This window comes from Oreochromis niloticus, linkage group LG22 (genome assembly GCF_001858045.2).
Source record: "Oreochromis niloticus isolate F11D_XX linkage group LG22, O_niloticus_UMD_NMBU, whole genome shotgun sequence".
NCBI lineage: Eukaryota > Metazoa > Chordata > Actinopteri > Cichliformes > Cichlidae > Oreochromis > Oreochromis niloticus.
In genome coordinates, this window is record NC_031985.2 from 15,615,497 (window position 1) to 15,642,811 (window position 27,315).

The window sequence follows — 27,315 nt, forward strand, 5'->3', positions numbered from 1 at the left end:
GATGGCGGAAAAGTTTGTCGTTTGGTCGAGATTATAACGGTCTGAGAGCTCACAAGCAGCCAGCTCCTTCTAAAGCGCACTTTCTTCATTTGTTTCTCTCCCTCTCTTCTTTTAATCCAACATGAACAGAGTTATCCTCCAGCTTTTTGCAGTCGGATTGTGCTTTGCAATCGGTAAGTTTTTTTTTTTTTTAAAAGTAAATATTCGATTTAATTTCAGGTTACCCGTTATTCGAGTTATTCAATAAAAATGTTTTTTCTCTAAACACTTTTAAAGTGAACAGCTACCTTTAAAGACTTAAGTTTGAATTTTAGCAATAAAGGTTTAAGTTGAACTTTGCTGTGGTCGAATTTTAATAACTATCACCTGCAGTGTCCCGTGTGTTCCCAATTAAAGCCTTACTTTTTTGTGCAAGTTTTAGGACTAAATTATGTTTAAGATCTTTATTTTCGTTCTAAACTGAGCTTTTATATGTTCTAATACAGTTTTATATGTGTATATATTTTTTGTCCTTGACGCTTTACCATTTACCATCCCTTTTTTTTTCTTTTTCTTTTTTTGATGGGTGTGTCCTTGTTGGAGGGTGCAGAGCTGTTTTTTGCTGGGTGTGTGCGCAAAAGAAGGTGTAAACACCACCTAGACGAATGTAAAAATGAGAAAAGCTTCCCTTTTTGGCATAAACCCAATCACATATCAGTATTTTTCCCCATAATGTGGGTTAGCTCGCTGTGGTTTTAAATGGTATGTTCTAGTTTATCTGATAATCTGGGTAGGGAGCTTTTGACTGTTCCAGATAAGATATTAAACATTTAAAACCCAGCCACATATCAAAGTTCATGAATAGTAATGCAAATTACAGCTCTATTTTATTTATGCTGTAGACTATAAATGTATATGGAAATGCACTGCTTCTAAGCAAAGTTTAACTTTGATAAAATGGAGACACACCACTTAAAAATATAAAAATGAAGTCAGTTGCACAGAAAATAAATGCTTGAGGCAATCTGCATACAAAGCTGACATTTATCTCAAATGAGTTCTGCTAGTTTGGACCTTAATTAACAAGTTAGATTTTGTGGTTGCTCATAGTTTGCACAGACGACGACATTTTCAGTAAGCATTCACAGCTACTGGCAAAGCAGAAATATTAGAGGTGCCTGAGCACTACAGCCAACATGTGTTAAATGTCAGCTTTACTCCATTTTGTTTCACATCACACGCATTCAAGTTTTACTGCTGCTCAGCTAGTAGTGAGCAGTGTTTGTAGACAAACTGGAGTCTTCCATGCAACCTAGAGGTGATCGTGGCAATCGGCTAGTGATCAAAATAATCGCAAAGAGCCTTTCACCAACCAGTTGAGGGATGGCCTCCCTTTCCCCTCGATACCAGTGGTGGTATCAGGTCCAGTATGTCATAAAGGATGGTGCCGTATAGCTAAAAGTAGTGGATAAGTTGTCTTGTGGAACTTATCTTAACAAGCTTAAGTGCCCATTCCAAGTCCCACATAACAAATTAAGATAATAATTTGCTTTGGTTTTTTAAATTCCCTATAGCTGAATAAGGACCATTTGCAAAAAGGTTTCACCAATATTTCAATATGGCTTCCATACATTATCTGGCTTACTGCTAATAGCTTTAGCAAGTCAGACCAAAACATTGTGACTAAAATGTATTACTGGTAAGTGAAATACTATGTGGAGTTGTATTTAAATTGGTTAGCTAAAGCTAGCCAAAAGTGTGAATAACTGTGTAAAATAATCAGAAAAGAGATGAAGCTGCCGAAGGCGTTAGCTAAAACTAGTTAAATATGGCGGCTAAACGATTTGGTGAAACTGAAGTGTCACAGTTAACTTAAATTAACAAATTCATTTTAAAAGTATTTACAGCAGTGATTAAACCTCTAACTAAAGGTAATGGGTAGACAACTGTTTTTTATTTGACTGAAAAAGTGAACCATTGAGCCATTTTGCTAAAATATACAGAAACAAAACGTATAAACTGCTACAGTTGTTTTGATTTTGGGCGTTTCTCCATTGAAATGGATGAATTGGTTTCCAAAAGAGTGGTTAAATGACTCTTTTTCTCAAAGAATCAAACTTGTATGAAGGTTTATATACAAATCATTAAAATCTCCAGAAATCATTGAGGCAATGGCCTAGAAATGATCAGTATCACCTGGTTTAGCTAGAAGTAGTAGCGCTAACGGTTTGCTAAGTCTTCAAACAGTTTAAGTGGCTCAAAGAAGTGAAATTGTTAGGTCTGTTTTGTTAACTTGCAAAAAATTCATGTTTTCATTTGGTCTTCTTGTTTTTACCTTAACAATTGGGTTTACAGTTTTTTTTTTTTTTTTTTTTTTTTTTTTTTTTTTTTTTTTTTTTTTTTTTTTTTTTGTTTTTTTGTTTTGTTTTTTTTTTTGTACTTCAAAGTAAACTGAATATTATGAAATCAGATTAACTTTTTAGAGGATTAAATTATTTTGTTAGCATGTTAAATGATGTGTATTGTATGATTCACCTGAGTGACTAAGACTTTGGCTTTAGTGTGTTTACCCTCTGTGCACATCCTGGGATTTATTCTAATGCTGTTTATTGCAGGTTCTAGGGTGAGGCAGCTTGTTTGTGATATGTGGAGAAGTGCTTTTTTTTTTTTTTTTTTTTTTAAATCCACCCCAGGCTGTTAAACAGCAAGTCGCATAAAAAAAACAACTTGTCTTGTTTGCCCAGGGTTCAAATTCCTGAGTCTGTCTGGACTTTTTTTTTTTTTTTTTTGTGGCTTGTTTTGTTTTACACCTTTTGTCCTGTTTTGTCCTTGAGTTTTCAACCGCTGTGTTTGGTATTCCATTTCAAACCACACCTTTCTGGGATCTGTATTGTCATCCTGTCTGCTTGCTGTACCATCAGGTGATAATGCTGACCTTATTTACTTGTGTGACCAAAAAGTGATCCCCATATGGTCATAATTGTATAAAGGTGTTTGGGTGTGTCTGAAGTGGAGGATTCCAGACGGTGGACTGGTTCATTTCTAACATAAAAACAGACAAATCTTCACCTCTGTTCGGCTACCAGCTGCTTTAAATCCTTAGTCAATAAATCTAAGTAATCTACAGTGTTCACTGCCAAAGAGACAATTTCGACTTGCTTGAGACACTTTTTTCCTTGCATTGGAAAAATTCCTGTCTTGAGACACAAACTTGCACTCAGCGGGAAGGCACACGCCTGGATACATGGGAGACATGAAAGCATGGATGAACTACTTTATTAATCCCAGAGGGAGAAACTAAATTTAATAGCAGCCACTACACAAAAACAATGTGGTAGGTAAATGAGATTCTCCAAAAAGAGAAGAAATTATAAAAATTAGACTAAATGGAGACTAAAGTAAACATGAGGGAATACAAAGGGAGTAAAGATGGGCCATTAGCTACACCCTGCACACAGTAAACCCTGCACCGCTCCGGGTAATGTAAATGTATTTGTTTGCCATGATCAGTTGATGGTCACTACTTGTTTAAACAGTTGAAAGGGAAATAAATCATGGCTATTGGTAACAAAACATTTTAAAGTTCAACTAAGCTTTAATTTCTGAATTATGTATTCATAAGGTGTTTTCTTTGGCTCGCTGCCTTTCTGTTTCAGGATAACTGTTCAGGTGAGACGAGAGGATTTGATTCCCTTTCTAAAAATGTGAATATCTGACACCCTTCCCACCACAAACCAGCTGCTCCTATTCATGGTGTCCCCATGGCAAGTTTTAAGCTTCAAATCCAAACGCAAACTCGTGTGAGCTACCCAGGCACATTAATCTTTAGTTTTTTTTATGGGCGGTTACAGGGTGAGGACTATCATCCCTCCTTACAAGAAGACTTAAAATAGTTGCCCTCATAACAGATTTCATAAGGTTGTTTGGATGTTTCCTGACTTGGTTTAATTTCTTTCCATATTGTAGCGCATGACTCACTGTTTGGCTGCTGGTATTTAGTCAGTGCCTCCTCCCATCGTCCTTTTCCAGCTGATTCCCACAGTTCTAAATCTGAGCCTTGTGAGTTTTTGTTTTTTGTTCCCTAAATTGTCCTGCCCCTCAAGTCCTGTGGTGTTGATCTGTTGGCTGGCACTGTAAACGGTGCCCACCCCACCCCACTGCCTCTTTTGCAACAACAAAAGAAACGTCCTCATTTAGCTCTGCATTCATTACCACAGATACAACACCTTTCAATATACTTTGTCCAACTAGTACGTACTTGGACCTTGGAGTGGAAAATCACAGGTCCACAGCCTGCAGCGTTAGTCTGTGAGTGATAGAGGGCAGTGTAGGACTGAGGCTCGACTTTGTGTAATGTGGCACGTTTGATGGCTCAAGAGTGTTCCTTCATTATTAAAGAACAGACTGCTGCCCAAACCCCTTTTAATTGGGTAATTCAGTAAAGAGCAGAGCTGTGCCTGATATGTTTTTAAAATGTTGGAGAGCTTCTTGTACAAGGTGCCTATGTGCATCAGAGTCTGCAAATCTCTCAAATGATCACTTTAACATGGTATATTTACTATAAACATTTATAGGCAAGTATTTGTTTCCCTAACCACTTTCACATTTCTGAAATTAATACTGTTCATAGGTATCACACAGGGAAGTATCGGATTTATGCTGGACCAAAGAGGAATTTCAGAATTATGCCTCGTCTAAGTGTTGTAGCTCAGATATAGATTTATAAAGTAATTAAAATATTAAAAAGAGGACTCGATGTGATATATTTTAATAGTTGAGAATAAAATGAATACAGTTCAATGCTAAATAGCTTCTGGGCTGGAAGTTCTGGCAGCTAATTTTTGTTAATTCAGAGTAAATGATCCTTGAAACTTCCAGCCATTGTGTTAAAAGCACTTGTATAGTGTTTAAAAAAACAAAACAAAACAGGAACTTCCTTGTTTAATTATTACATTACTTACTAACTTTGTGGCATGAATAACCACAAAGATAACAAATGTCCACCTTCAAATTTTCCAAAACTATCCATTAGGAAGAATTTGTCCTCTTCTTGCCCCCCCCGACCTTATGTTTGACACGCCTAATCTAAGGCACTACATGCTTACTGCTTATTCTTCTTCAAGCTGGTGACATAAATGGTTTTGTGTGTACTCTTATCGTGCCCAGAGGCTGATCTTTAAACTGTATGATGTTCTCCAGCTGGCAGTGAAGACCACCAGTCATATGCTGATGCGTCACCTCAACTGAACAAATGTGCTGCTGTAACTGGGCAACCGTTAACCCTGAAACACTAAAAATAACACGGATTACCTCAGGTTTGTTTTCTATAAACATGTGACGTATCTGCATGAGTTGGCTCCGTGAAGGTGGAGGAACTGGTTGGATTGGATTTCAGATGGAGAGGAAGTCTTGCAACACATCTCTCAGCACTCTTGGTTATATCCTGTCACCATCACTAAACAAACCTGCCATAAGAAAGTTCTCAAATGTAGCTCTACGAAATTTGATGCAAGGAAAAATAAAAATGTTGTGTTATAGCTACTTTTTACTGAAGGTGCCGTATTTGGTAACTTGACGTTTCTTTCCCATCGCTAGTAACAGGACCTCCAGTGTCCTTTAATGAAAGCTTTTTGATACAGTTATTCGAATCTTGGTTGTATCCTAATACAGATTTATTTTCATGCCTGTATAACCTTTAAAACATTTTAAAGTTAATGTTTACTTCTATTACAAATAAAAACTGCCACATGACATGAGCTAAGGGGTGTAACCGAAACCAGTTGTGGAGGGTGTGGGGTTGTTTTCTGTGTACAAAGGTGTGGGTGTGATTTTTTTTTTTTTTTTTTTTTTTTTTTTTTTTTTTTTTTTTTTTTTTTTTTTCCTTTGAAATTGAACCGAGACATCAGAACACATTATTACAGTGCTCACGCCTCCACACAAGAATCCATTTTATTGGTGTTGTACATGCTAATAAAGTCCTCCAGTCTAAACGGAGGATGAATTTTTAAGGTGGTTATCAGTTCAGTTATGTAGCCTGTGACGATGCATACCTGTTACCTGTTTAGCGTGAGATGTGATGATTGTGGCTGTTTTGTTTTGTTCTTTTCTTTTCCCATGACGTATCTGACAGATGAAAAGGGGGAACTAGTGAGCTGAGTAGGGAAAAATGGGCATGAGTCAATGCAGCAAGGCAGATAATGCTTAGTCATCATGCTAGTTACGCAATTACTTTTTAGGTGAACGCTCTAATTGTGGTGTTACTCATCGTGAGATGGTTTATTAGCTTCTTAATAATCTGGGAAATTTTGTCTGCAGCTACATGTTTGTTTTTGTTTTTACCTTGTCAGAAGTAGCAGTAATTGTAAATTATCTGTAATTTGAATTTTAAACTGTCACATTTAAGACAAAATGATTAGAAGTGGTAGACTTTAGGAACAACTTTAGCTGTAGCCCAGAACTACAAAGAGGACTTCAGGGTAAAGCTGTAAGCTTTTAACACTTTAAACTTTTTTTTTTTTAATTTTTTTTTTATGCTGCATTCACAGTATTAAGCAGTTTGCAATACTGCGGCTTATTAGAAATCAATGCTTTCATTTCCCTGTCTCTCATTGGTTACTGCTCAATGTTGTACAATTTGTGCCCATTTCTTTCTAGTGACGCACTCTCAAAGGTAGCTTGGAAATTCCTTGGTGACACTTAACCTGAGGTGTTTGGGTGGGGTTTTTTTTTTGTTTGTGTTTGTTTGTTTTTTTTTTGCAAGGTTTGTCAACACTCTCTGCACTGAGGGAAAGTATAGTTACCCCCTTCCCCCAACCACAGCACAAATGACAGGTTGTGAAATCACGGCTTGTACCAGGATGGTGTTATCTGAGATCAGTCATGCTTCTTGTTTTTGCCTTAAAGCAGATTAAGGTTTTATTATAAAAGCTGAATTGGTCTCTAAGGGTTTCTGCGTACATGAGCAACATTTATGGTCTTAAAATTGAATAAGAGGAAGTGCTTTCATGAGAAGACTGGGACTACATTCTTTTACAATCTACTCAAAAGAAGTCCTCAGAACCGCTCCAGAGGGTTCCTTTTAACACATGTAGGGCCTAAAGAGAACCTCCCCTGTGCTTCAGGCTGAAGGTCAAATTTTTCTTTATCTAAGACTTTGTCCTTATCTGTTAAATGCCAGACATCGATACCCTAATGGAGGACAAACACTGAAAGGCCTCTTTTTCTCAGCCTCAATTTTAAGCAACCATGAACAATGCAAATGTTTGAACTCCCATTTGTTACCTGTTACCAAACTAAACTGTTTTTCCTCTTTTCTCCCTTTTCTCCAAATCTGATATCAGGCCAAGCGCTCGTATGCTACCAATGCCCCATTGGGATTGGAAGCCTGTGTGTGACGTCTGAAAAAACATGTGCAAGCGGCGAACAGTGCTACAGTGGAGTTGGGAAAGCAAGTAAGCACCAGTGGCTACAAATGTGAACACACTGCATTCTTGTAAAGCTTGTCGTCAGCTCTCAGGTGAAACCCCTGCATTCTTAAAATGCAAACACAAAGGGAGAGTTTTTACATATTCTCCTGCATGTGAACTGATGGATTTTCTAAATGTGATCTTTGTGCTGCAGGAACAAACTTTTGATTGCCTTGTCATTGATTTAAAACTGACGGTTTCTTTTTCCCATTCAAGTCGATCCTTCTCAGTTGGTGAATTTCTACCTGTAACATGTAGCCATGTTACATTGTCAGGCTTTCCAGGATAAGCTCATTGATTATTGACTGGTGACAAAAAGCATGTGGTTTCAGTCAAATCCATCTTTCACACATTAGTTTTCAAAATGGCAATGGCAAAAACGCTTCATGACCAGACTTGACAAACGGTAGCAGGATCTCTTTTATAATGCTTGGTCCATGAAGAGCTACCAATTCTGCAAACTGAAATTGGCTCACTTTCCAGACTCTTGCTGACATGTTAAAACTCTAAAGAAGTTGCGAGCACCCTGAGTGGTAAACGCTGACGCTGTTTGTGTTGTTCCACAGTTGGAGTTTTGGAAATCAAGATGAAGGGTTGCCTAGCAGTAGCGGACTGCAACAAGACTAATGATGTGCCCTTCGGCACAAACAGCACAGTCTACAAGATGACCAAGACGTGCTGCAACACAGACCTGTGCAACGCAGCACCCGGCGTGCCCGGCATCCCCACGCTGACCCTGGCCCTCGCCACCATCTCTGCTGTGTTTGTGGGAAACCTCCTGGTTTGACAGAAGATGCCACCAGTTTAAAATGCAAACATGGATGCAACACACACCAGAGATTTGATAAATTGTCCTTAAACATGAGGTTTTTGTAATCATGGAGGGGTGTGGTGTTTTTTTTTTTTTTTTTTTTTTTTTCCCCATTATGGGTCTTTTGTTTACGGTCCTTGAGGTATGTTGCAGTTTTGGTTTCAGATGTTTTGCAATTAATTCAATCTTTTAAACATTTTTCTTGATTTGTCAGCCTGCATTTCACTGTAACGGATGCTTAATGAAGTCTGTTTATATTAATCGGGTGTAATACTGATATCAAAGTGCATTTTGGTGTAATTAGTTGAATCACCTGTGAGGAATTTCGTAATTGTTTTCTAGCTCTGTTGCTGTCAGTACGCCTCAAACGAAGAGTTTGATACTCTGAGCATCGCTGCCAGCGTTGCATTTGAAGATGGTGGGGTGGGGGGGGGCTTAATTTTAAGCCTAAACCAAATGTGTTTCTTATCTTACTGAGTGGAAACTAAGAGGGGCAGTAAGTGGAGCCTAGCTGTATAACATTCATTACTACCTGTGAAACCTAAAGCATAAAGGGTGTTTATGAACGCATTATGGAGCTTAAGGCTGGCACCAGTTCATCATTCTTGTTTCTTTTTTTTTTTCCCTCTAAATATAGTCTAAATATAACTTTACAGTTTCCACACTGTCCGTTTACTCTGATTTTGGTACTGTCAGTTTAGACTCATAATATTCATATGCTAACGAAACACACATGATCTCATATTTTTCTAACTATATTGTTTGTTTTTTAAATTGTCCAGTCCCCTTTAAAGAATCTTCATCGGTTCAATTTTTTCCATTTGTCACATTCGCACTGCTCACAAGCTGTGAGGTAAAAGCGTTTTTTTTTTTTTTTTTTTTTTTTTTTTTGTGTGTGTGTGTGTGTGTGTGTGTATTTGCTATGTTGGAGTAATGGTGATGTATAGACTGCTTTCTCATACTGAAATATCTATCTAAATATCTTGATCAGCTAATTTGGCAATACTGTTAAAAGAGATCCTTTTTGGGGGTTAAATGTATATTTTGATGCTTCAAAGTCTTTAAATAAAACAATCGAAACTGGAGAGAAGTGTGTATCGGGTTTGTTTCATCACCAGTAAACAAAGCAATCTTTATGTAAAACTGCAAGATTTACTGGTTAACCAGGTTTCGGTGCCCCTTTGCACAGAGACTTTCTTGATGTGTATCTTTTAGGCTTTGGTGTAGTTCTTAAGGAAGTGTTTCCTTAATCAGATGGGGGTGGGTTTTTTTTTTTTTTTTTTTTTAAATGTACACTTATTTTTAAAAGCAACTTTTCTATCTTTCAGCAAAGAAACTAAAAGAGTTTTATGAACGATTAGTTTCAGTTATCTTGGTTTTAGCTTTTGAAGTTGGTCGGGGGGAATCTTTTCTGTATCATACGTGAGATTAAACAGATTATTCTGGGGTTCTGAGGTCATTTCTAGAGAAAAAAGGGGGTAAACCTAGAAATAACTCTTGAATTATTCTGTAATAAAAGCAAATTTTACTTGAAAAGAAGACCCACTTAGTCGGTAGTTGTGTTTGTTTTGTATTTTTACATTTTCCAGCCTCAGCGCTGTCATCATTCATGGCATTCCTTCCCTCATTAGCACTCCCTCTCCTCCACCTGAGGTGACAAAGACAAAAGGCTTAGAAAAAAAAACTGTTGTCCACTCCCTTCAGCTGTCAAACATATAAATCTGTCCCCACCAAACAAGCTCATCAGTTTATCGAGAAGAGCCAGCAGCCTCTCTGTGGAAGGACTTTCTGAGGACTCTTACCCAAAGTCAACGACCAAATCAACACAACAAGATGGCAAAGATCATGCTTGCAGTCATCGCAGCTGTTGCATCCTTCATGCTGGGTAAGGTTATCCAATCAGTTCTGTGCATCAGTTAATGATAAAATGAGGTTACAAAAATAACATAAATATTATGATATATAATACAAGGAAATCAGAGGAGCTAAAAAAGGTGCAAAATTATCTTTTTTTCCTGAAATACTTTAGATGATTATCACCGCTAAGTTCCTTTTTGGTGATAAAAATCATTGTCTTTAGTAAATTATTTTGGTGGCAGGGTAAAAATAAATTCAGGACTCTGGCAAACTATAATTTACTTCTTGTGGTGGCTTTTATTTATTTTTCCATAATTTCAGACATAAAACATCTGCCATCATTCCAACATTTAGAAAATGATTTTTTTTCTTTGTGCTGAGGGTAATCATTCACTTCACCAGGCACTAGAAGACAGCTGGTTAAGGGGCTAACGAGAGTGATGGGATGTTGTTGATTTTTGGACAAAACTGGTCAAATTCTCCTCATGGTAACATCTAAGTAAGAGTCCTGTAACTGTCTCAGAGGCAAACAGTGTGCCTGCTTTGTGTTGTTTGGGCCAACTGCACATGAGCACCACACGATGTCAGGAGAATCCGCTCCAGCTTTGCCCAAAGATGCTCTTTCTCACATTCTGGAAATGCAAAAAATTTTTGTGTGTTGCCAAGCTGCGAAGCCTGGGTGAGGCATGCAGGAAGCAGAATTCACACGTTATATGATATTTGGATATTTGCCTGTGCTGTTTTTTTTAAACTATCTGAGTAATGAATGCCCAAACTGACTGAGCTGCTGCTCAGGGTGAGGCTATAAAAGTTCAGGCCTCTGGTGTATTTATGATAAATGACAAGTCCACTAAAATAACAGCAGACTGACTCTTTTTCAATCCTCCAAATTAAACAAAACCTACTTTGAGGGCCCATTTAGTAAAAGTGTTTTTGTTAGCATCGTGTTTCTATACCGAATTGAGATGATAGCCTTCTAACATATAGACCTGATTGACTGACAGCTGTTGCTCACACCTCTGTACGGGGTGTGGCAGACCAGACTTTTTCCATTGCAGTGTGTCTGAGCCTTGAGCTGTAATAACCTGGTGCAGGGCAAAACTGACCGGACAGGGGAACAACAAAAACCTGACTGCTTAATCAACCTCATTTTTTTTTTCCACTGATAAAAATACTTTTGGCTACTCCCTTTGTCACCCTGGGTAGTGCCACATGTTTGATTTTTGCCGGATGACCAACACGGGATGTGTGTCTCTGGCTGAAAAGTAACCGGTGACCGTTTCCTTGCCAAGCGAATATGTTAATCACTTCTGATCAGCTGTCAAAATGATGTTCACTTTTCTGCTTTCCTTTGTGTGTTTCAGTGGATTCCCTGACATGCAACAAGTGCAGCTTTGGCCTTGTGGGGCTCTGCTTGTCCGGCAGTACAGAGACCTGCTCGACCAACACCAGCACTTGCTATACTGGAACCCTGGGTAGGTCACCTCCTGATTGTTTTAAACATCACAGCAAGTGAGCACAGGAATGAATCAAATAAATCATACCTGTCTACTTTCACAAACGTATCTGAAGGCATACCCAATGTCCTCAGCTGCCAAAACAAAGTAGGGTGCCAAAGTAGGGTGTGGTAGTAGCTTGGTGACAGTGGAAAATTACTAGTTAACAGGTGCTGTGCTTCAAAGAAAAGTCAGTTCAACTGGTTTAAAGTTATAAAAACAAAAGTGCAGTATTAAAATAGGACTGAAAAAAAGAGATTAAATACAATAAACTTTATACTATATATATTTTCTTCACCTCTGTAAGTCTGAATAGCCTAACATAACTTTTCTCTCTCCAGCTTTCCCATCACTAACCAGCTTCAAAGGCTTCTCCAGCCAGGGCTGCCAAGATAACACTCTACCTTGCAACACGACAACTAACAGCACCCTGCTGTCAGTAGTCAGCTACAACGTCACAGTCTCATGCTGCTCCACGGATAAATGCAACCCCGCAGTAAACGGTGCCCCATCTGCCAAGATCACCCTTTCTGCCGCCATTGCTGCAGCCGTCCTGGCCTCCGCTTGGGGAAGCATGTTGTGATCAAACTTCACACGATGCTAGCTAAATCCAAAAAACTAAGAAAAAACATGTTCTTTACACTCTATCTAAAATTAAGTCTTTGGATCTCAGCAGTTATTAAGTAAACCTCTATGCATAGTCATGCAGCGAAGTCTTGTTTTTCACATAAAACACAAACCTCCAATGCCAACGTCATGAAAGTTAATCTATGAGATGTTTCAGGGAAACATTGAGTTTGTAAGTCTTCCATGTTGTTGCTTTCCTCTTTTGTATTTATCCTTTTAATGACTATGTTATGAAAATAAAAGAAGTTCTAAAAGGCATCTTTAGCCTCAGAGTATTTCTTATTTGAGTGATTGTGGATACAGTTTACAAAAATGAAAACAAAAACAAAGGGAAACACAAAAACTGGTTACATTGAATACAAAACAGAATTTCTCACATTGCAACTTAGGTAAAAAAAAAAATTAACACAACACAACAACCCGGGAGGGGCAATTGATACTAACAAAACCTTTCCTTGCAAACCACAAAGAAGTTAGCTGCAACACAGCTGAGCTTCACATTCCCATTAACACAGTAAAACCAACAGTGGTAGGTCATCGAACATCTGTGGAATAAGCAAATCTGTTATTTAGCAGGAACATCCCTAAATTTAAAGTTAGACAAGTTTGTCAGAAAAAGACTCCAGATTTTATCAAATGTGCCTTTTTTATTTTGGATGGAGCCATGGATATTTTCAAGAACGAGACACGACATGACATCAGGAAGCCACTGAACAAGGCTGGGCGGGGCAGCAGCCTTCCACCTTCTCAAAATGGCACGTCTAGCCAGGAGGGAACCAAAGGACAGCACCTGACAGCAGGTCTAAAACATGTGGGTAAGACTGGCATCATCATACCAGCACCTGTTACAGTGAGGGTGTAAGCTAGGATAAATCTTAGCTAATTTGGATTTAGACAAGTGGGCCCTATGGACTACCTTGAATTGGAATAGGGAGTGGCGTGCGCAGAGTGACGTGGAACTTACCAGAGTGAGGACTGAATTCCATACGTCATCTGACATAGTTATACCCAACTCCTTCCCCCATCTGGATTTGAGGCCTTCAAAGGGAGCTGAAGTTACACTGCACAGTTTGTTATAGATGCGATAGATTATACCTTGCCTGATAGTTGCGAACTAGGGAGCTCGCACAGTAAGTTAGCAGCTCGAGCTTCTGGAAAGTTGGGGAGGTGGGATTGCAAAAATTGTCTGAGCTGTAAATAGCTAAATAAAGTGAGTTTTGGGAAGAATGTATTTTGCTGACAGCTGATCAAATGATGCTAGTTTACTGTGTATAAAGAGATCTTTAAAGTAGATAATACCTGCTCTAAACCAGACCTGGAACAAATTGTCCAAAGCTGGAGGGAGGAATAGGTGATTTGATAGGATGGAGCTTTGAAGTGAGAAATTCTTAAGATTGAAATGTTTCCTGAACTGAGCCCACACCCTGAGGGAGTGCTGAATTATCGGATTAGATGTGAAGTTGTCAATGGATAAAGGGAGAGAAGAACCCAGAAAGGAGGCAAGAGAAATATACTGAGCTGAGTCTAACTCCATTGCCAGCCAAGTGGTGGGGCCCACACCCTCCCCAGACTTTAACCAGAATATTGGCAGGCCAATAGTAAAAGCGAAAGTTGGGGAATGCCAGACTCTCTTCAGTCTCAGGTGTCTGTAAATACACCTTAGCTACTCGAGGTCGTTGACCCTACCAAATGTAGGAGGGAATTATAGAATCGAGGGTTGTAAAGAAGGAGTTAGGGATAAAAACGAGTAAAGATTGAAATAAGTATAAAAATTCAGAAAGAATATTCATTTTAATTAAATTAATTCAACCAACCAGAGTTGTGCTCAGGGGTGACAACTGTAGTAGGCTTTGTTTGACATTCTTCAATAGTGTAAAAAAGTTGGCTTTGAGAAGTTGTTTATACTTTCTTGTAATTGTAATACCCAAGCAGTTAAACTGCTCTTTGACCACTTTAAAAGGGAAACCAGACAATCTATTTGAAACGCTTCTTCATTTAATAGACAAAGTTCACTCTGGGACAGATTTAACTTATAACCAGAGACGTGACTGAATTGCGTGAGTAGCGACAGTGCAGACGGTAGCGAAGTTTGTGGATTTGAAATAAAAAGCAATAAATCGTCAGCATAAAGAGACACTATGTTCAGTTTGACCTCTTTGTATACCCTGAACAAGTTTACTGCTTCGAAAAAGCATTGCTAAGGGTTCAATAGCTAGATCGAATAACAACGCAACCCCGTCGTGTGCCTCGTTTAAGGTGGAATGCTTTTGATTTCTGGCTATTAGTACAAACTGAAGCAACAGGAGACAAATATAAGTACTTGATTTGACCCGAACCCAAACTTTCCAGCACAACAAATAAATTGTTCCATTCTACATGGTCAAAAGCTTTCTCCGCATCAAGGGAAAGAACACATTCTGGAGTGTCGTTGGACGGCGTGTACAGGGTATTGAGAAGGCGTTGAATGTTGAAGAAGGGATGGCGTCCTTTAACAAAGCCATGCTGATTCTTGGATATGACTGATGGCAAGACTCTTTCCAGTCTATGGGCCAGCACTTTAGCTAGGATCTTAAAGTCAATGTTCAAGAGCCAAATTGGTCTGTATGACGCACACTCTTTTGGATCTCACCCCTTTTTCACAGTTAAAGTTATAGATGCATCGTACCAGGAAGCTGGCAATTTGCCCTGTGTGAATGACTCAGATACAAAGATGAGATTGCAGCACTTCTTTGGAAATCGGCACATCCATATGGTTAGCTAAAGGTTTGCTCTGTTAGTGTAAACAGCACAATGGAAATGAATATAAAATGTACAGAAAAACCCCCCAAACAAAAAAAAACAAACAAAAAGACAAAAACAAAGAAACAAACACAAAAAAGAAAAAGAGGGGGACATAGTTACATAGAAAGTAGTAATGAAGGATAAGCAAGTGAATAAATTTAAAAAAAAAAGAAGTATTTAAATACTTTTACGCCTGAGTTGCGAAAAGACAGAAGGGTATGAAATTAAAATGGTGCGTCACCTGACCATATCTCAGGTGCAGAGTGAGTCCAGGCCCTTTGAAAGGATGTAAATTAAATAGGGTGCTTGACGGAAAAAAAAGAAAAAAGCGAGGGGTGGAGGGGGGTATCATCTGAGTAGAGGTGCTGTGTTGCTCAGAAAGGCAGCCTGTCTCAGTTACTGTGTGGGCGGCACAGTAGGGTGGTTGTCAATGTATCACCAGGGGATACAGCGGATTCAGCGGAGCTTAGCCACCTCCACTCTCCTCCCACCAAGGTGATGCAGAGATGAGCAGGATATGCCAATGGAGGCTTCAGGCCTCAGTAGTAAAGCTCTGCCATGACGTCTCTATACTCGGCCCTCTGGTTTAAGATTTCGGGGCAGTAATCCTCCACGATATGAATCTGCTGGTCCCAGTAGTTGAGAACTCCCCTCTGACGTGATGAGCTCTTTGGTCTGAAACATGTGAAAGTGGAGAATCACTGGTCGTGGTTGGTCACCCAGTTTCGGCTTCGGCACTAAGGTACGGTGAGCTCTGTCAATTTCTGGAGGTGATGTGAGTATATCCCCACCAAAGATTTCACAGAGGGCAGCGACGAAAAAGTCAGTTGGGCGACCACTTTGAGTGGATTCTGCTAAGTCAAGTATTTGTAGGTTCTTCCAAAGGCTGAGGCCTTTTAGGTCGATAACTTTGACGCCCAGCTTGGAGTTAGCCTCTCGGAGGTCACCATATGCTTCTTTGAGCTCTTTGATCCACTGACCCGCATCTTCCACTGCCAGCCCGAGCGAAGACAAACGCTGGCCATGTTCATCCACTGCTAGCCGAACCTGGTCGAACTTTGCCTAAAGCTGAGTGAAGGAAGACTTGAATTCAGCCTTGAGTTCTGCTGCCAGCTCCTCTTTATGTTGGGTTAACAGCGCAACAATGGCGTCCACCGTTGGGTCGGTAGGTGAGTTGTCGTTTTTGCCTGCCTTATTCTTCAAAGTCGATTGTGAAGCCATAAGAGTGAGCCATAGGGAGGCATTGACAGGTATGTGCTTAGGCGATGGTTTAAGAAAGGTTAGCTCATAAGCTCATGCCAACTGTAAGGCACGGCGGTGGAGGGGTGATGATTTGGGCTTGTTTTGCAGCCACAGCACTGAACACCTCATGCTCGTGCACTGTTCCTGAAATTTGACTTAGTTAATGTTCTATAAATAATGACATGGTGTAATATGTCATGTGTTGTTGTTCATCTCACATTCTAAAATCATTTAATATATTTAAATCAAGACCTGATAAGGATCAGATAACTTTTTTTTTATTATGGGTTGATACATAAACCCTACAGTTAATAGTAGGTTTACTTTTTTCTTACTTTCTCTTACACATATTTATCTAGCAACACTCATGTCACTCCTTGCAGATTTTATCAGTCCAGTTGACGTGTATTTCTGATACAACTCCCCCAGTGAATAAAGATATGACTGCATTGTTCCTCAAAGCAGATTTCCCACAGCTGCTGTAACAGTGAGTTCATAGAAAAATAAAATAAAAGTTATCTTTTTGGCATTTTCACCTGCACTTCTGGAAACATCAGGATGAAAAGATTACTGTGGAGTTGTGCAGCAGTAATGACTCTGTTTGTAGCAGGTAGGAGTTTGTTTGCTTGTTTTTCTTTCTGCTTGGACTCAAATACTACTAGACTACTGGTTATTTCAGATACTTTAAAATGTGTATATCCTGTCTTGGGGAAAAAACTGAATATAAACATATATATTTATATAAATACCTTGAATGTAGTGATTTATTTTTCTACTGTTCAGAGTTTCTGATGGGTCTGATTTCACAAACTCAAAATGTGTTTATACGACTGTTAAAACGTTTTACACTCCTATTTTTCCAAATTCTTATTAGAATATCCTTAAAAGAACCAAGGTAAGCAATAACAGGATTTTATCTGGCTCAGCTTGGGCTTTTTGGAGGGTGTCTAGGCGCCTAGGCAGTGCTGACCTTTGTATAGGTAAATATCCCTATTTAATAAAGACCTGTGCAGCTTCCTGTTATTTCTGACCATCTGATAAACAAAAGTGTGTTTTAAGCTTAAGCAGAAATAGCTAAAGGACCAATAAGCTTATGCCACAACCGTCCATTCATAATGCCTAAGGATCACTGCTACTCGAATTTGTTCAAACTTACATCTGAAATGGTCTTCACCCACAATTCACAGACCGTAATCATGGAATTCTGGTAAAACGACTGAAAATAATTTTTTTCACAGATCAAGAAACAGATTAACCTGCAGCTTCAGTGCAGCCTTGGAAAAAGGGCTTGGATCTTACAGTGGGTGATCCAGTGGCTCTGTTATGGTGTGGAGCCACTTGTTCCCCTTAGAGCAGGATTTCTCAAACCTTTCATGACATGCCCAATTTTATAAGCCTAAGAGTTCACCCCTTCGACAACCTACAACATTTTTTTTTTATCAATCATTAACATTTTTTTTTTTTTAAAAAGGATTGAGTGGAGTTTTAGCTAAAGTTAAACGAAGGTCAGCACGATAGCATCAGCAAACTCTCCGTTGTGTATTTGCTCTTTTTTCCACCTATAGGTCAGGTACTGCTGCCTTAAAGGGTCACTAAAAATTCATACAAACATGTTAGAAGTGATCATTTTTATCCTATCATAAAACATTTCTATTCTAATGCAACCACTCTCTTTTAAGACAACAAAGCCCTCATGCATTGAGCTCTTGAATGCCTCAAATGAATGAATGAATGAATGCCACAAAATACCAAAGCCGTTTTGGCATGATGTGATAGGCCAGCACCTCACCTAAGATAAGGTTTGTTGTTTTGTCTCAATGAGTATCACTTGTCTCCAATGAAAACAATTCACAACAGTTGAAGTGTTGGTAAAAAAAAACATTTCACTGTATCCTCAGAATCATAATGAGGACATGATGCATGATGACATTCTGAATACTAAGAAAAATGCAAGTAGATAAACTGGTTGGTTATGAATTTATCAGAATGATAAAACCCAAAACATTCGGAGAAAACAGAACATGTAAGTAGATTTTGAATGATGAATAATCGCCGAAGTTAAACCCTGTAAGGCTGGATTTAGACGAATTGGTGACAAAGGTGAAAACAAATGAAACAACTTATGAAACAGAGTTGGAATGAACCTCCCTAATTCCCCTGCAGAAAGAATCTCAAAGGGTGTCACAGGTCGCCAGTGTTTCCCAGGGCTAATGCAGAAAGACACATACACAAGCCATATATATATATGGCTTGAATTACTTTCTTACCTAAACAGCCTGTTAACCTTGGCAGGTTAAAAAACAACTTCTGCTTGTGTACTTTGTGATAACGGAGGCTCCTGTTTGATAAAAGTGTAATTAAATGGAGTCAGATATTTGACACTGTTGATTAAAACACTTTCTGATACTTTCCAAGCACCTTTTTTATTTACAGTTGCTTTTTTTTTGGTTATTGTTTTCTTTCCCACAGTTGAATCTCTCACCTGTGAGACGTGTGATTTTAAGATCCTCGGCTACTGCATGCACACCGATCCTGTAAATTGCACAGAATCTCAGACTAACTGCTTCACCGGAGTTGCGAGTAAGAGAAACACCCAGAACTTTCCGTGGCACAGCTACAGAGAAACTGTGAACAAAATTACATTTTGATTTCTCACAACAGTCATTAGACTTTCCACTGATCACTGTGTCAAAAAGCAATTTAGAGAGAGGAGTTCAGACCTTTGTTGAAAGTTTCCAGCGTACTGACATCAATCTTTTTATATTGTAAGCTTATTTAAGGTTTTTAGTTATTTGTCTGCTAATATAATATTTAATAGTCATATGTTTGTACACAATGTATCCAATGAATTGCATGAAATAACCTCAGATAAACAAGCCAAACATGAACTCTGCTCTGCTCTCTCAGAGTTTACGATCAGCTTGTTGAACATCTATGAACGAGGCTGTATAGAACCAGCCGAGTGCAGAAACGAGACGGGCTCCATCTTGTATGTGAACTACACCGTCACCAGGACCTGCTGCAGCACCGACCTGTGCAATGGGGCCGCCTCCATCCAGCCTGGCTTCACTGCAGCTCTGTTTGCTGCCCTGGTGGCAGTTTGGAGCCAGTGGAGTCTTTAAAGATGACGAGAATGAGTTTCCATTTCATAATAAGTCCATTTCAAACCTTCAATTAAAAAAATGAGTTAAACAATATCTCTAACAAGTAAGTACGTGTCAGTGTGATGATGTAATGTGCTTAATAAGACTCAAATTGTTGCTGTATATAAGAAAAATTAATATGTAAACTGTAGGTTTTTCTGTGCAATTCTCCTGCAGTTTGATACAGTTTCAACTCAAAATATGTATTATATTACTTCAATTGCTTTTTAATTACTTTTTAAAGCTGATTTAAAGGAAAAATAAATTCTTACGCTGATTATCCATCAATCTATTTGTTTCCAATTGTACAATTCAGGGTTTTGTTGTAGAAAAACCTGCAAAATTGCTTTGTTTATACCCTGAAAACATCAAAATGACAGGCAATAGAAGAAAATGACATGGGTCAAATATCTTTTTAATTTGGAATGAAAATTCATGACTTCTTAAGTACAGACAAAAAAATCTCCATGTTGATAAATTTGGCATGAACAAAATGATAAAGACAGAATTTAATGAAACACTGAATGATGTGATAACTTGAAATATCCCTTTACCACAAATGTTGCATATCACTTGTTGATCATGATATTATTACTCATGATCAACAAGTGGTGGAAGGAGTGTCAAACGGCTGGTCAGTAATCCAGTTAATCCTATGACATGGGGTGTGTCCACATATTTTCATGCCTTTTACTTCCATGGTTACAACTAACTACACTTTCCACTAAGTATAATACTGCTGAACTCAACACGTGAGCTACATTAATTTCCCATATATGACAGTTCACAAGCCTCTATAAGTTCTCAGATAATTTTAAATATCTTTAGTTTGTACACTACAGCCAGCAAATGGCAACAAAACTTGACGCTTTCTTTCTGTACTTCACATATTACAATGAAGACCTTCTAAATCACTGATGTTCTGGTTTCTATAACTTTGACCATTGATATCATGGTATGTAAATTCAGTGTGTCAGAGGTCATTGATGTACAGAAACAGAACCAAACACTGGTAATATGGATTCCTTTTATCTGGTTTCTGATAATCCAGTAGGGAAAAAAACACTTAAAAAGTGTATCATATATGACAGGACTCTACACATTGATGCCAAGTCCATCATCTAGCTCTGGTTCCTTCTGTGTCAAAATTTTAATATATAATAGTCTTCATTAGCCCAATTTGATTTTTTTAAATTTAATAAATATCAGTTAAACGCACTGGAAGATAGGGGATAGTTCTAGAAATGTTCTGAGAATAATGGCGTCTGTATTATAAGCGTCTACATTCCATAAAAACTGAGTCACTAACCTTAAGACACAGTGACATCACAGAGCCATTGTGCTTTGTACAGTCAACCTTAGAAAGGCCACTCCATTATTTATTGTTTTTAACAAACATAAGTAACCGTAAGGTCTGCAAAACAAGTTCTTTAGTGAAAGCAATCAAATGAAGCCAAACCTTTTACTGTTGGGCTGGGAGTGCCTTTTATTGCATCTTGTATTGTTATTTTTTTTAAGTGTTCAGCATGTGATATGCTTTCCCAAACCTACCTAAGGTTATAGAACTGCAGAAAGGAGTGTGACTGCACTCTGTTGCCCTCCAGCGTCACGACACTGTCTTTAAGTAATTTGAAAAGATATAAAATGGCTAATTACTGGGGCTAATTGTGAATACGTTTTTGCTAATTGATGCCACTGGCATCCTCTGCAGATTGTTGCTAATACATAACAAACAATAGACAGAGATTCTATAAAATCAGTGTTTGTTTGTTTTTAAAAAATCGTGAACATAAATCTTAATCTTTCCCATTATTTTGATCATTTAGGACAATCATAATGATGCAACACAGGGTCACAGGTTCAAACCATACTTTGAGCACAGCTGCTTTTCAGCTATGCTTAGTTGAACACTTTAGCATACAGAGTGTATAACGTTAATATGCTGATCTGGAGTACAGATATATACTGTGTCTTATCTTACCAACAAAAACTTGCACGAAAAAGGCTCTGCAGGTAGATAAAAGCACCTTGACCGCTATCTTAGGTAGATCTGGTGCACCTGTGCTATCTCTGTTAAGTATATTTTATGAGAGCAAGCATGCATGCAACTTCTTCTCGGGGTCGTTGTTTCGAACCCCACATTGGACGAGTGGGCCTCTCTGCAGTTGCCTCCAAGAGGAAATGTGTGTGTTCATATAGAGCAGTGAAATGGCTTATCTCACAAATGAAGATTATACTATAGTAACAGGAGAAACATGAAAACAAAGTAAGATCTCCAGCATGTTGTCACGAGTCCACGGTGGGCTCATGTGAGTTTTCATAATTTTGGACAAAATTTCAAGTGGCTGACGACTTCCCCTTTGGTACCCTCAGGATCTCATCTCTGCTTTTTGAGGATGATGTGGTCTATTGGGATGAAGAGACAGCTGAATAAAAAAAGCAATGCTCTAGATTTACCTACATCCCAACCCTCACCTAGGGTCACAGACTGTAGGTAGTGACAGAAAGAATGAGCTCACAGATATAAGCAGCGATAATGAGTTTTCTCCGTAGGGTGGCAGTGCCCAGCCTCGGAGATGGGATGACAAAGTAAGTATTCAAGGAGGAACTGCCACTCCTGCCATGACTTTGAAGAGGTTGTTAGGCAACTCGTTGGCAACTTATTTGGTGACTCATAAGGATGGACGAGTGATCTAAGGCCCCAGGCTCAAGAATAGGCTCCTGACAGACAAATGAGATTTCTGATCTCCAAATGGAGGCGTGGTTTCAAATCTCACTCCTGACATCTTCATGAACCTTTGTGTGTTAAACTCAACAAACTGCGGGTTGTTGAGGTAGCTGTAGGGTAGCTGTGTCTGTCAGTCAATTTTTCCCCTACTTTCCCACATACACAGTGTGAGTCTGGCATCCTCCCCACTGGCTTCTTCTTTAAATATGTTTCAAATTCCTCCAGAAGACACATTCTTTATCTCCAAGACGTATGCAGTTTGACATAGCTTGGTAAAGAAATTTGAATCAATCAGTCTCATAACAAAGGGTTTATCTAAAATTTAACAAGCTTGGTTATTTCAGTTGGATGGATACGATCTCTTAATCTAAAGTTTGTGGGTTTGAGCTCTACGCCATGCATGCATGGTGACGTGCTGTATACAGAGAGAGAAGCACTAATAAACACACGGTAGAGTTTAACTGTCAGTAAAGTGGCTTATACAAGATAAATCTATTATAACAGGCAAAATGTGAAGCTGTTCAACACTATACTGTTAAAAATGCTGAATAAGTGTTCTTCAAGTTCAAATGCATTTCAGTATTTAGTATTTCCTGTTTCATTTGTTCATAAACAGCCTAAGACTACAGGTAAGTGAAAAAGAACACTCAACGAAATCATAAAAACGTGCTTATATCTTCATTTTCAAAAGTACCTTCAGATATATTAACAAACAGCATTTCATTGGTGATGCTTAAAAATAAAATCATTGCATCCTGTAGTCAGATTGTTTTTCAAGCTGAAGTGAATTTTAGAGACACACACACTTAGGTTGTCCAGCAAATGATGTTTTCTCACAAATACTTTTTTTGTAGTGCTTTGCAGGAATTACCAAGTCAGCACATTATGTCAGGAGCATACATTTCACCATCCTCACACGGTCCTGTCCATTAGGATTTTCCTCTGTCCAATTTTCTGGCTCCCCACCAGTCCAAAATGTCAAACTAATTGAGGAAGAACAAAAAGTTCTTCCTCCTTCAGGTCTTTGATTGAACAGTTCTCTGCAAGAATCTCTGAACAGTAAAAGTTGCTGAAAAAAAAGTTGACAAAAGATGTGAGAACCTGTATTTTTTTTAAAAGAATACCTGCTCCTCCCTGCTGTCTATTATTAACCATATCTCCCCTATCTTAGCTACAGTAGTATGTTCAGTGGTTTTACCTGCTTTCTGCCACCTGCGTCACACTCCGACAATGTGTGACGCAACTACATGGTGAAATTTAAGACTGCCTTCACAAAGGACTGGAAGCAAAGATAAAGGCAGAAGCACTAGGAAATAACATAATACTAAAAGGGAAAACTCACTCTTGTTTTCTCGATTGCTTATTTTTATTTTTATTTTAAAATCTCGTTAAGTCTGTGTTCTACACATTATTGACCACAATAAAGTTGTGTTTTATGTTGACTTCTAGTCTGTCTATGCAGTTTGCATTTGAGTCTATTTTTCCTGTATTATCATAACAACCAAACAAAACCATCTTAAAATATCACACATCATCATAGTTTGTTCATCACTGGTGTCTGACTGCTGATATGATGCGTTCTCTTCTGATTTTAACATCAGTAATACCATCAATAATAGCTAGGCTACAAAACAATACAAGTACGTAAATATGATAAGTATCAGCCATGAAAAGTTTAAACTATATGTAATTTTCAGTTCGATTTCAATTTTATAGCACCAAATCACAACAACATTAACCTGAACAAGCTTTAAATGGTAAATGGACTGGTTCTTACATAATGCTTTTCTACTCTATCTGAGCACTCAAAGTGCTTTATACAACTTGTTCATTCACCCAATCACTTTTCTAGCATTTCAGTGCTATCTAACTAACATTCATACGCATTCATATTCCGATGGATGCATTGGAGAGCAACCTGGGGTTAGTATCGTGCCCAAGGATATTTGGCATGCAGGCTGGAGCAGACTGGGATAAAACCAACAACCTTCTGGTTAGTAGGTGCCCCACCCTACCACATGAGCTACAGCCACCACTTTACAATGCAAGCTAAAAACCCCAACAATCATACGACCCCCTAAAAGCAAGCAATAGGCAACAATGGGAAGGAAAAACTCTAGTTACTATTTAACAGGAAGAAAGAAGCAGTTGTTTACACAACAGCCAATGTGGACAAAGACCAGTGAATGAAAACATTTGCTAGCCAACAGCAGCCTAAATTAAATCCACACAAAAATCAGCAAAGTCAGAAACAGGTCAAAGTTGAAAATAGCTTTCTATGTGAATGTAAGGTCAAGCTGGATTTTTATGTGAAGTGTGTTGGGAGGATGGCTGAGTCGTCTAAGAAGGAGGAGTCAACAACCTATCCCACGCTTATCTTTAGTCTCCAAAGGGAGCAACAGATTCAAATCCCACTTCTCATCAGGCTTTTGTAATTTATTTAACGCTCATCACATGAACAGATTAAACATTTAAACCGTCAAACCCACAACCCTAAGTTTAAGAGTCTCACGCTCTCCCTACTGAGCTAGATGGGCTGGGAAAAACCTCGTTCCGTATGGTGTGGAAATAGAAACAGAGATCAGTTCAAATCAATTATGTCATTTTTCTTGACCCAGGACACACATAACATCTATCGACTGGCGTGGGAATACCTCGAGGTTTCTCCAGATAAGATGGATGAGGTGATTGGCAAGAGGGAGTTCTAGACTTCCCTGTTTTGGAGTATAACATGCAATGTTCTTAATGCATTGACGGTCCCTTTCCAGATGTGCAAGCTGACAATTCCGTGGACACTGATGAAGTCCCATACCATCAGAGATGCAACCTTTTGAACTGAACTCTTATAACAATTGAGATGGTCTACCTCATCTTTAGTCCAGAGGATACAGGATCCATTCATCCACCCATTTGTCCATCTATTTTCTTCTTATCCTATTAAGATTCGTGGGGGGCTGGAGCATATTTTAGCTACCATAGGATGAGAGTCGGGGTAGACGCTGGACAGCTTGCCGACCTTTTGCAGGACTAACATGTTTTCACATCCCTGAGATATATGGGGTTCCACCTGAACTAGCCAGGCTTTGCGCCTCTGCAACCACCCAATCACAAAACAGGAAGATTCCAAGACTTTCAACAAAAGCTTTCGACCCACACTTCATGTCATGAATTTCAAACAAATTTTCATTAAGCAACTTGAAATTAAACAAAATATGAAAACGCTGTCAGGAATGGGATTTGAACTCACACCTCTATTTAAAAAGCATAAGTGACGTTAGCAGGGCTGATCTAAGTGATTCATCAAACTCTTCCAAAGTCACTTGGGAAATGCAAATCCATTCTTGACTCCAGTATCTTAGACCTCTGACTAGCAGAACACTCATAAAGTCACAATGTCACAAATGCCTGTTCACAGGTTTAGCTGTATTTTTAATTTGGGGACGATATCTAAGTCAAGATCAAATTCAAGTCCAAATCAAACATCCATCCGCTTATCCTTTTTCAGGGTCGCGGGGGGCGCGGGGGGCGCTGGAGCGTATCCCAGCTGTCTTGGGGCGAGAAACAGGGTACACCCTGGACAGGTTGCCATTCACTCCCACATTCACACCTATGGGAAATTTAGATTCTCCAATAAACCTATCCCCACTAAGTACATGTCTTTGTCCAAGTCAAACAATCAAAGTTAAAAAAAATAAGCATATTTCAAATCCCAAAAAGTTGATTCTGTTGATCTGGACGTAGAACCCATATCATGAACTTACAAAATAAATTTACAGACTTGAATGAAATTTGAAGACCTTTAGGAAAGCAGAAGTCCCTTTGGTCCATTCTGACAATCTAAAAGTCCTCCACATAAAAGTCTCTCACTGTCATTTCAAAAAGTTTTGGATTAAGTTCTTTAAATGTTTGTCATGAGGCATGAGGAGGTGACTACAGGACATTCGTGCTATGCTGTCTGAGCTAGCCAGACTGTATTTGGGGAAGGAAAGGGTATCTTAAAAGTATTTAGTGTGTCCTGCAAAAGGAAATTACCCACTACTGTAGCCAGAACTCTAACATGAAAAGTGATTTGAAGCCTCTCCATCATTTTCAAGTCCATCCTTAAGTCCTTATTGTTTGACCACTCTACCATTGTGACAGCCAGATAAAGTGCTAATCTGGATGTTACAATTTAATGTAACAAAGTTTATTACTTGCCTCTTTTAAACATTGACAGGAGTGATTTTTAAGTATGGGACTGCGAAAAAGTGAACCTGTTTGGCTTTAGTAGCCCTGGGATTAGAGTTAAGCCATGAACATGAGATCTAAATTTAAAATTTTATCTAACAACTTGAATGAAATCTGGAGACAGAACTTTGGCAGGAGTTCAACACACACACACACACACATCCAGAGTCCAGAAGATCCTTCAGTGAGGAAAGACTGAGTATGACATTCTAGACTACTCACCCAGTTGGACAATCTGAAAGTGCTGCTCATAAAAGTCTATCTGGATCTTATAATTACAGTGAATATGTATTTCAGACAAGGGTGTTTTCCACCTATATCTTGGAGTTAGTTATCATTAAGTAACCCCTTGATGCAAAGATGTCAAGACTTTCATGTGCTGGGTCACTGAGAGCCTACACAGACGGGCCAAGATACTGGACTCAAGAATGGACCACACCCTTCCAAGTGGCTTTGGTTGGATTTGACAAACGCATTCAACTAAATCTGCACAAAGGCACTTTTGTGTTGTAAAATAAAGTGTGGGTTCAAATCCCACTCCTGACCAAAGCTTTTTTATTTAGATTTTTTTCAAGTTCAAATTCAAATTCATGAGATGAAGTGTGATTTGAAATTCTATTCCTGACAAAGGTTTCATCTTGCATGTGCAACTGTCTTATAGCACCGTTGGAAGACATGCTGTGGAGATATCTCATGATATCCCGTTATCCACAGTACAGAACATGAATGTGATCTAGAAATGTTCCCTTCTTCTTGGCACAAAGCTCATTAGAAATAAAATGAGTGGAAAAGTTGATCTCAGCCTTGAAATATTTCTGGACTAAAGATCAGGGACCCTCTGAATTTTAATGAGTGTTCAGAAAAGTCAGTCTCTGATGTTTAGTGGGTTCATCTATGCCTATGGATCTGGCAGTTTGCCCATTGAAAAGTGACCATCAGTGCTGAAAGGTATTAAAGA

The 27,315-nt window shown here is 38.7% G+C and overlaps 2 protein-coding genes across 2 annotated transcripts; both read left to right on the forward strand.

Moving 5' to 3' along the window:
* On the forward strand, positions 1–9,341 carry spaca4l (sperm acrosome associated 4 like). The gene is made up of 3 exons (XM_019350887.2): positions 1–173; positions 7,320–7,430; positions 8,012–9,341. The coding sequence occupies exons 1-3, from the start codon at positions 122–124 to the stop codon at positions 8,230–8,232; spliced, it is 384 nt and encodes a 127-aa protein (XP_019206432.1). The 5' UTR covers positions 1–121; the 3' UTR covers positions 8,233–9,341.
* A 7,347-nt stretch (positions 9,342–16,688) lies between these two features.
* Positions 16,689–19,684, forward strand: LOC100703619 (prostate stem cell antigen). The gene is made up of 3 exons (XM_003447153.5): positions 16,689–16,869; positions 18,729–18,839; positions 19,167–19,684. The coding sequence occupies exons 1-3, from the start codon at positions 16,818–16,820 to the stop codon at positions 19,379–19,381; spliced, it is 378 nt and encodes a 125-aa protein (XP_003447201.1). The 5' UTR covers positions 16,689–16,817; the 3' UTR covers positions 19,382–19,684.
* Positions 19,685–27,315: the final 7,631 nt, after the last annotated feature.